Raw genomic sequence first — 10,591 nt, forward strand, 5'->3', positions numbered from 1 at the left:
ATAGTTATGCGTTGTGTATCCGTTTGATCATATGTATCTTCAGATTGATGTTTAGGTTCTCATCGCCATGTTCATCAATAAATCACCATTAAAGTTTTATCTAACGTACCAAAGGGCTTGTAGCCCAGCGGTATCAGGTGGTGCTCTCCCTCTTTGAGGTCGAGGGTTCAAGTCCCGTCGTGGACATAGGTGAAATAGGTGTTGTTAGCTTAGGAGTAGATTAGATTTGCCAGTTCAAAAAAAAGTTTTATCTAACGTCATGATGTTTGATATTTGGCCATTGATGGATAAGTCGATGTTGATAATTCTATTCAATATGTACTTTCTTCAGTAGTTGATGTACTTTCATTACAATTACAACAAATGTAATTAAGTGTCAAAATAGTGTTTGTCATCATCTGAATCATAATATTTATTTACAAATGTTGTCATATAGATTTCATGATAATACTCTTAAAAGAAGTAGATGATATTTAAGAGATTCATGCAACATCTTACTTTTCACAAGATACCAAAAATCACATAAAAACAAGTATACATTTATTTAAACACAAAACTAAAATCATACATTTGCTAGGACTTAGTGTACACTTATAAGATACAAGAAAACTTATTTAACAATGAACACATGAATGAGAACATAATGGAACTTAGATAATTAACATGTGGTATTACATTAATAAAGTACTAAAACCAAATTGAAAATAATGTAGCCATGATCTTCGAAATCATGTTCTTTCCTCGTGTCCAATGACGTAAACGCGTAACAGTGACATATGAACATATACGGTGCGAATTAAAGACTTGTGATTATAGATTTTACAGCCTCATCTGCGATGATGTAATACATTTTTTCTGTAAAATGAACAGCATCCCAATAAATGTATTTCGAATGATTCACACATGTACTCAGCCCCTTTAAACTTGTCCCGAACTCTGTTAATCCATCTCCACAACAACCTTTTTCAGTTTCAGTAAAACCTGTAAATTTCATTTTGACCAAAAACACTCTTCAAAAAATTCTTATGATTCTATGTACCGAACTTAATAAATAATAAATTCAAAATGATTTAACACGTCATTTTTATACTTAATGATTTTTAAATATAAATTTACTTTTACTTAGAAATTGTGTAATGTTTTCTATTTAAACATTATTAAAAATTAGGTGCTATTATTATACTCTAATCTAATCTAGATATATAGGAAAATTCTATATGTATCCCTTATATTGTTTAATTGTTTTGTGTACCACTCTTTGCGACTTTGTAAGTATAATAACTAGTTGTACACATGATTAATAACTAGTTGTACCCATGATTTGATGATTTATATGAATTAGGGGAGATACTTATAATAATGCCCATATTATATTGTGTCTTAAGATTAAATATATAATCTATTTGCATTTAATAAAGTTCTATGAACACTCTTTATTATTTAGTTGTAATTAACAATATTTTTCCCGATAATAATAATTTATTAGTAAACCAAAAAAATTTGTAACCATCTAATTATATAAAGACTATATGTAACTTTACGTCTCAAAATAATCTAGGACAAACCAATGAAGGTATAGTAACTTCATTCCGCTTATCCTTTCAACCATTAGTTATCGTGTTTGGTTTTTCCTTTTGAATTGGCAAGAATTTGTATAAAAGGGCACCGTTAGGAAGGAGCTAGCTAGAAACAGACAAAAAAAAGTCTGTCGTAAACATTAAAATTACGTTCCATTTTGTCAATGTTGAAGTTTATAGCTTATAAACTTTTGGAACATCAAATTCTAAATATTGAAAATTCCACGATGAACCTAATTCTGTTTATTATTATTATGTCTCGATCGTAGAAACGAGTCCAACTAAGTTCTCTCTTGTATTTTCTAGACAAAAAATAAAAGTTTTCATGCATGTTTCCAGAGAGCATGAATCTTTGCAGATGTAGAAATAGGTACTTACCATATTTTAATGGGTTTTGTAAGGTGTTTTGAATGACACCATAAATGTCAACAAAGACACTTCTCATCCGTAATGTTGCTTCAAGTGATGACAACTTTGCCTTCAACAAAAAGTTGAAAGAGAGAGCCACTTGGTTCATATTTTCATCGCATTTAACACTATTCTTTAATGTCTTTATCATAGGCATGCATCCGAATGGCTCCATCCCAACAACCGCCAATCTCCTTACTCCTAGTAAATGCATTTCCTATAATTTTATTTTAGAGAAGAAAACACTATAAGTGTTACAAAAACTAATAAGCATGTAATTTGATATTTGACTCGTATACATGGTATATGGTAATCTTTTCATGAAACATCATATCATGAATCCGAATCTCCATTTTACTTGTAACTATCTAAAAAATTATACAATTCTTGTCAAACACTTCAATTTTGCTTCCCTTCAATCAAATGCTAAAAATAGAATGAGATTGATGTTTTACCTTTATTGAAGTTTCCATGCAATTGATCAAGAAACGTTGGTATTGCGCGATGGTAAACCTACGGGATCGAGTAGGATCAATGTAGTAATTTTGTAAAAAATCATTTGTACCTGTGCTCAAAATGAACACAGCATTCTCCACAATCCTATGACAAGTTTCTTCTCCAACAAGCTTCCCTAAACGAATCTTATACTCCTTAAAGTACTCCAATTGTTTTCGAAGAGATATAACATTCTACATGGAGAAAATTAAATGATAAATTTTGACATCAATCCAGTAATTTTTTTTATGGAAAGGGTAATTATAATTTATTTTCAATGTCTTCACATTAATATTGTAACAAAGTTTTAATAATCTTGAATCAACTTAAAATCATGATTAAATTATAAGAAATTAAATATCCTATGACTTTTGTTCCTACAAATCCTCCTATTCAATTAAATGATGACATGTATCATATTAATGTATTAAAATATCATTCAATGAACATTAAATAATACATATGTCACTATTTAATTGGATAGGAGGATTTGTAGCAAGAAACAGTAGAAGGATATTTAATTTGTCTTAAATTATTAGCAACTTATAACTGATGACCTATATGAACACTAATTAGTATCAGTTTGTTCACACATGATTTGTACTTGATTTCTTAAAATAATGATATGTGTGTTAACCAACCTTATGTGAACTTCAGGGGTAAACCGCATTATTTTTATAGCCTAAATGCTACTTGCCTACTTATATACTATATATAACTATTTACTTCTTTGCATACCTTAACAAAAAGCCTTATAAGTACCTATTCACCCCACCCCCCCCCCCCCCCCCCTCCACGTACACAAAATATATATATATATATATATATATATATATATATATATATATATATATATATATATATGTCTTGTTACTTCACACGATTATTTTCTTTCATATGGACATAGATGATAAAAAATGTTTGTGATTCATAAAGTGTTCGGTTGAGATAAAGAAAAGTTCCAAATGAATAAATACAGGTCCATTATCCTTTATATTTTATTTGCCATAAACATTTATATTAAATACTATATGTATTTGTAATATCTTTTTCTCAAATAAATGGTAGTGCGAATTCGGTTTTGAATCTCTCTCTTTCCGTGTGTGTGTGTATATATATATATATATATATATATATATATATATATATATATATATATATATATATATATATATATATATATAAAGAAAAAAGAATATTTGGTTGTTATACATCTAAGTTTAGGTATAAAACCGTTTAAATGATATAGTTTTAAACAAAGCAAATACAGTTTTATTTTCTCTTAATTTTGTTTTAATAGAATATCATTGACTTGAGTTAAATTATGGAATAAAAAAGATCAATTATATATCTTTTTATTGCAAAACATCATTGAAGTTTATAAAGAAAATAAAAAATGAATATTTTTTAACAAATATTACTCAAATATTTTGTCATTTAATTGAAATATTATATCGAATGATTTGTGAAAATCAACTTGATTGAGTTATTATATTTCTTCATTTATCTTTTGTTCTATTAGTTTTCATTCAAAATTTAGTAAGATTGATTAAATGATAATGACTTTTAATGATTTATATTTTTAGACACAGTGAAGAAAAAGAACATAAATTTGATTGGTTTAGTATGTCATGTGATTAAGAAAGAATAATAAACGAAATAGAATGATTAGTTTGGATATAAATATATATATATATATATATATATATATATATATATATATATATATATATATATATATATATATATATATTTTGTAACTATTAGATTAGGATGATGATCCGTATATAATTTTTTGTCATGAACAACAAATTATGTTTTATACAGTTATACACAGTGTTCTAAAAGGCGCGCCATGGCGGGCACCAAGGCGCGGCGTTGCCGTTACGAAAAACTTCATAACGTTATTGTTAGGCGTGGCAAGGCGTGATATGGCGTGCCATGGCGCTTTATGGCGCATGTTTTTTCGTTTGAGACACGTTTTTTGCTCTTTTTTATACCTTTTCTAGTCGGACACACAAGTATTGTGGTTTTTATCAACTTTTTGTTATTAGTTGTTGATATAACACTTCTAAAACCTAGTTATATTTGATATAAATTTATATTTATGCGGTAATATAATTATAAATTAATACAAAATCGCCGCCAATTACATCACGCCTTGAAAAACGCCATGGCTCGCCATAACTCGTTAAGCTTGAGGCTTGGCCTTGTCGCCACGCCACGCCTTATTCCTTTTAGAACCTTGGTTATACAGTACAATCATCTAAAACATAAATTATTATGTATGAATAAAAAATGTTAGGTACAAAAAACAGTATACATCAAATGAGACAAAATTGGTTGTAAAGAAACTCAATAATGGATACAGTTTCCGAAAACTTCTCATTTAATTATGGATAGTAATGAACTACTTCTAAATCAACATATGTCTCCGACGAGACTTGCACCCTCAATCTAAGGAGGGAGGACAATACCTAATACCGCTGAGCTAGAAGCCATTTGGTAGGATTTTTTTTTATATATAACAATTTATTGTGATTTTCTCATAAAAAACATTGATATTTTTTCCGATGCTTAAAAATTGTTCTTATATTAATATAATATTTATAATTTTCAAAATAACCTAACCATATAACTACTTTTTGGAAAATAAAATTTACCATTTGTGTTCCTTTCTTTTACTTTAACATAAAGAGAATGCTATATGCATCTTAGCTTAGGAAAATTTGCCAGATATAAAATTATTAAAATTACAATTTTGGAATTAATAAATGCAAAATCGATATTATTAAATATAAACTAGATTTGATATGTTACGACTAACTTATAAGCTAATCTATTTTTCAATCATTTTTAGATGTCATATTTAATAAACATATAAATTAATCTTAGAACTAACATTTCAATTAGCTTATTATGTTTTTTTCTTTTAATTCTTTCAAATATACATTTTCTCAATTATATAATTAAAAAAAAAAAAAAAAAAAAAAAAAAAAAAAAAAAAACTGAATCTTTAAAATATCCTTTGTCATTTACATGTTTTAGTTAGTTTATCGAATATTACCTTTTCATCTATTTTTAAATAAACTTTTACGGTAATCTACCAAATAACCTTAGTAAAAGAAAGCGCCACTTTAATATGCATGAGTGGCATGGGCGTGTATCAATTGATTTATGTAAAGCTCTGAATTAACGAGTATAAAAATTATTTTTAATCTGACCAAATTTGGGTCAGATCGAGTTGGTGACCCATAAGAATTTTGGTCGATTTTTTTTGATTTGAAAATTTTAATAAGTTAAATAGAAATATAAACTTACATCATTAAAAACATAACCTTAATTTTAATAAACTAATTTAGAAGATTTCATATGCGTTAATTTATATATACTCTGAGTAACTTTGAGCATCGCTATCTGACCATATTTTATATAACTTCTTAAAATAAAAACTATAGCCAAAATATATCCATAAATAAATCGAAGCTAAAACCATGCAACATATTTTATACTTACTGTGACCTTTGCAGTGAAATCATCATAACCAGAACCACCTGATGCAAAACTAACACCATGCAACAGATCTACTTCCATCAGGTTTCGATCCAAATACGCTTTGATTATGTTTCTGTAACCTAAAGCCTCAGCTGCAATCACACAAACAAACAACAAAGCATGATCTTCAACAAATGTACCTACAGTAGAAGGCACCTTCAACAAGCATCAATTAATGCATGGTGAAAGGGTGATTTAACTTGTGCTACAAGTATTCATACATTAAAATTATACTAAAAGTTACCAATGAAATCAGTGCATAGTCTGCCATTGGTGAACCTTCCCGTTGGGAAGGAATGACTGAAATCTTTCCCGTAAGGCAGGAAGTTGCCTTTATGCCATGTGTTTGGAAGATTGTTGTTGTTACCAGGATCGACACTTGAATCACCGAAAACCAGAATGGATGTAACATTGTACTTGGCTGCAAGAACCCTAAGCTTCTGAGTACTCCCCATAGCACGTGCATTGCATGTGACCACAGCCTGGAACAAGAACATCACTATTATTACTAGGTTAAGTGTCATCCATGTTATATGTTTCATTTTCAATTGTTGAGATGAAAACAAAGGATTAGAAAAATATTGTGACCGAGATGTGTTCCATGTAGCTATGTCACGATGGGTTTTATAGACATGTCATTTAATTTTGGTAGGTTTGGGTATTAAGTAGTAATCCCTGTCAAAATAAAGCTACGTTTATGATCAATATTATACTTTATCTTAAAACTTAAACATGAAATCGCGGGACCAAGTGAGCTAGGTCATGAGTTGTTCTGTAATTAAGCGTATTACAAATGAGAGCCGACGAACTATTTTACATATTAGAAATTTAACTCGAATTATTAAATGGTTTACAAAAGAATTAATAGCTCATCTAGTAGTAACAATCATCGCGAAATATGACCATAATCATAATAATTTGAATATATATATATATATATATATATATATATATATATATATATATATATATATATATATATATATATATATATATATATATAAAATCAAAAAGAAAATCTCCAAAAATCATAAAAATTTAAGGTATACATCTACTCAATATACTAGTGATTTTGTAAAAACAATTTTTCAAAAATAAGTTTTTGAGATATTTATTTTTAAATATAAAAAATATTAATTTTTTTTAAATGTTAATATGATCCAAAATATGATGATTCAAAATATTTATAATTCAAAAAACCTTTTGATTAAACTTGATCCTTAATTTGTTATGATCTAAAATATTTAGACTCAAATATTATATAATTCTTAATTATATCTTTTATGGTTTAAAATATATAATGATCCATACTTTTTTTTTAATAAAACCTATATTTAGTTGAATACATATTCTTGATCCAAAATCATATGATTCAAAGACAAAATTACAAAATTGGTCCATGTGGTTTGCAAAAACTTTGGATGGGGTCCAAAAACTTTCCAAATTGCATAAAATGTCTAAAATCAAAACTTTTCTTTGGTTTTAGTCCTAAAAAAATGAAAGGACTATTATGCCCTTGCTATTACTTTTTCACATTTTTTTTATTTACTTATATATTTTAATAATTAAAAAAAGAAAAAAGAAAACACCCTACCCCACACCCATCGACGGTACCTTCCTCCCTCTCTCTCTCACACACACTCGACTTCATCTTCTTCGTCTTCCTTCTTTACCACCGACTACATGTCCTCCATCCTCTCTCCACCATCTTCATAATTGACTAACATCCTCCTCCCTCTCCATCCGTCGCCTACATCATTTTAATTTCCCCTTGTGACCTAAAGTTAATATATGTGAATTTGGAGAGATTAGCCATGGCTCACCATCAAGATGAAAATCGGATTAGCCATAGCCAACTGTCTCCATCAAAATCTGTTCAGACTCTTCATCCTCTCCCTCCATCTGCCACCTATGTTATCCAGTAACTAGAAAAACAGGAAAATATATTACATATCAGTTTAAAAACCAAACCTAAATCTCAAAATTTGTTCATTAAAAGATGTGGACTCCTGTCCTTTGGAGAAAAGCGACCGGTCGTCGAAGAAGACAGAACGATGGATAAGAGAATAGGGGAAATGGTTGTTAGAAATAATTGGGATGCACTATGATCGAGATCCTTACCGGAAAACAAGCGTGGAACGACAAGGGGAGTAGAAACCCTCTGTTAAATCGGGTATTATGAGGAATCCATAGAAAGGAAGAGGGAAATGAGGGGTTTTTTCGATAGGAATGAGGGAGGTATGAAGTGCCGATGAGGGTGGGGTGAGTCGTCGGAAAAGATGAATTTGAGGTTGGTGGTTTCGTTTGGGATGTAAGAGAGAGAAGGAGAGAGAGACAGAGAGAGAGGGAGAGAGAGGGAGAGAGAGAGAGAGAGAGAGAGAGAGAGAGAATGTGTGTGTGTGCGAGTGAAAGGGTATGTGATTCTATTTTTTCTTTTTTTTATTATCAAATGGGCGGGGATTTTATTATTTATTTTGTTATTATTATTTAAATACTTAAACAAATAAAAAAAAAAGACAAAATTGCATTAATATTTATAAAATAAAAATATAAAAAATACAAAAAAGAAATTTAAAGGGCAAAACAGTCAATTCAAATGCTCTATGGACCAAAAATACAAAATTTTCTTAAGTTTAGGACCAAAAACCCAGAAAAACCTTGATTTTGGACCTTCTGTGCAAGTTGGAAACATTTTGGACCCCATCCAAAGATTTTTGCAAACCACAATGACCAAATTTGCAGTTTTGTCTGATTCAAAAATTATTTGATTAAAAATACTACGATTCAAAATAATTTAATTCAAAATTTTATGATCTAAAAATAATTTGATTCAAAAAATGTATGAACGTAAAATGTTATGATATTTAATATTCTTCTTATTTAATTTAAAATTTTAAGATCCAAAAATTATTCAATTCAAAATACTTCGTTTTTTGGCCAAAATTTTTTTTACTTTCAAAAAATAATTTGAAAAAAACCAAAATTCTTAAAATTTAAATCTCTACAAAATGAGCCCAATCATAAAATTTGAAAAAAGAATTATTTTTTTATAAAAAAAACCAGAAAAATAAATCTCCAAAAATCACAAAAATTTAAAGGATACTTCTACTCAATATACTAGTGATTTTGTAAAAAAAATCAAAAATAAGTTTTTGAAGTATTTATTTTTAATTTTAAGAAATATTAGTTTTAAAAAAATGTTGAACATAAAATGATTCAAAATATTTATGATTCAAAAAACTTTTGATTGAACTTGTTTAATTTGTTATGACCTAAAAATATTTATACTCAAATATTTTATAATACTTAATTATATATTTTATTATTTAAAATTAAATGATTCAAAATATATAATGATTCATAATTTTTTTTGAATGAAAACTTTATTTAATTGAATATATTATTTATCTAAAATTATATGATCTAAAAATGATTTGATTCAAATATTATGATTCAAAATAATTTTATTCAATATTTTATAATCTAAAAATAATATGATTCAAAAAAAAGTACGAATAGAAAATATTATAATCGTTACTATTCTTCTTATTTAAAATTTTGTAATTGTTAAATATTAAAAACTCAAACCGATATTTAGTTTAAAAAATAAAAAAATAATAAAAAAATAAAAAAAATCATTAAAAAAATAAAAATAAACAAAAACACTAGTATCTTCAATTATGTAGTAAAGATATTAAAAAAATATAAAAAGGAAAAAAGAAAAATAAATAAATTTTTAAAATTTTCTTTTAAAAAAGAAAAATAATAAATAATGTCAAAACCAAGCATATATATGTTTAAAAAAAATTGATTTTTTTAAAATTAATTAATAACGAAAATAAATAATAAAAGCCAGTTATATGGCGTTCTATAGATGTTCGTCGCACGTGATTAAATTATCGCGTCCGTATTAGTTACGACAGGTGTGGGCCACATGCGAACGCAATCTTGGAGAAATCTCTAATGAACCTCCAATAGTACCCCACCAGCCCGAGGAAACTCTGAATCTCAGATGGAGACTTCGGAACTTCCCACCATATAACCGCCTAATGTTGGTCGGGTCGACCAAAATATCGTCCTGGTTGACGAGGTGCCATAGAAATTAGACCTCACGCAACCATAACTCACACTTGGAGAACTTGGCGTACAATATCTCCCCCCGAAGCACTCCTAGAAGCTCACACAGATGCTCCTCATGCTGCTCCTTGGTCTTGGAATAGACCAAGATATCATCTATGAAAACAATTACTAACCAATCCAACATAGGCCTACACACCAGGTTCATGAGATCCATGAACACTAACGGTGTGTTAGTGAGCCCGAATGGCATCACTATGAACTCATCATGCCCATAACAAGTGCAGAAAGTTGTCTTTATGATATCCGTACTGGGTGTTCGTCATGAACTCTCTGATGTCCCTCCCGAGCATACTTATGTATCGGGTCATCTGCGCCTGCTCGATGGATGCGTACTCAGGGTAGAACAAATCCCTCTCATGAAATATCTTGGTGATCTCAGTCACCGACTCAGTCGTCTATCGGAGCATCAAGTACTC

At 28.8% G+C, this 10,591-nt stretch overlaps 1 protein-coding gene across 1 annotated transcript; it reads right to left on the bottom strand.

The window, feature by feature from the left end:
* Positions 1-518: 518 nt before the first annotated feature.
* LOC145061979 (GDSL esterase/lipase At5g45950-like) lies at positions 519-6,645 on the bottom strand. The gene is made up of 5 exons (XM_079009575.1): positions 6,280-6,645; positions 5,997-6,127; positions 2,441-2,674; positions 1,956-2,202; positions 519-981 (listed from the first exon to the last, which is right to left on the bottom strand). Exons 1-5 carry the CDS (start codon positions 6,575-6,577, stop codon positions 797-799), a joined length of 1,095 nt encoding a protein of 364 aa, XP_078865701.1. The 5' UTR covers positions 6,578-6,645; the 3' UTR covers positions 519-796.
* Between the last annotated feature and the right edge of the window lie 3,946 nt (positions 6,646-10,591).

This window comes from Lactuca serriola, chromosome 7 (assembly GCF_051521515.1).
Source record: "Lactuca serriola cultivar US96UC23 chromosome 7, Lser_US96UC23_V15, whole genome shotgun sequence".
Classification (NCBI taxonomy): Eukaryota; Viridiplantae; Streptophyta; class Magnoliopsida; order Asterales; family Asteraceae; genus Lactuca; species Lactuca serriola.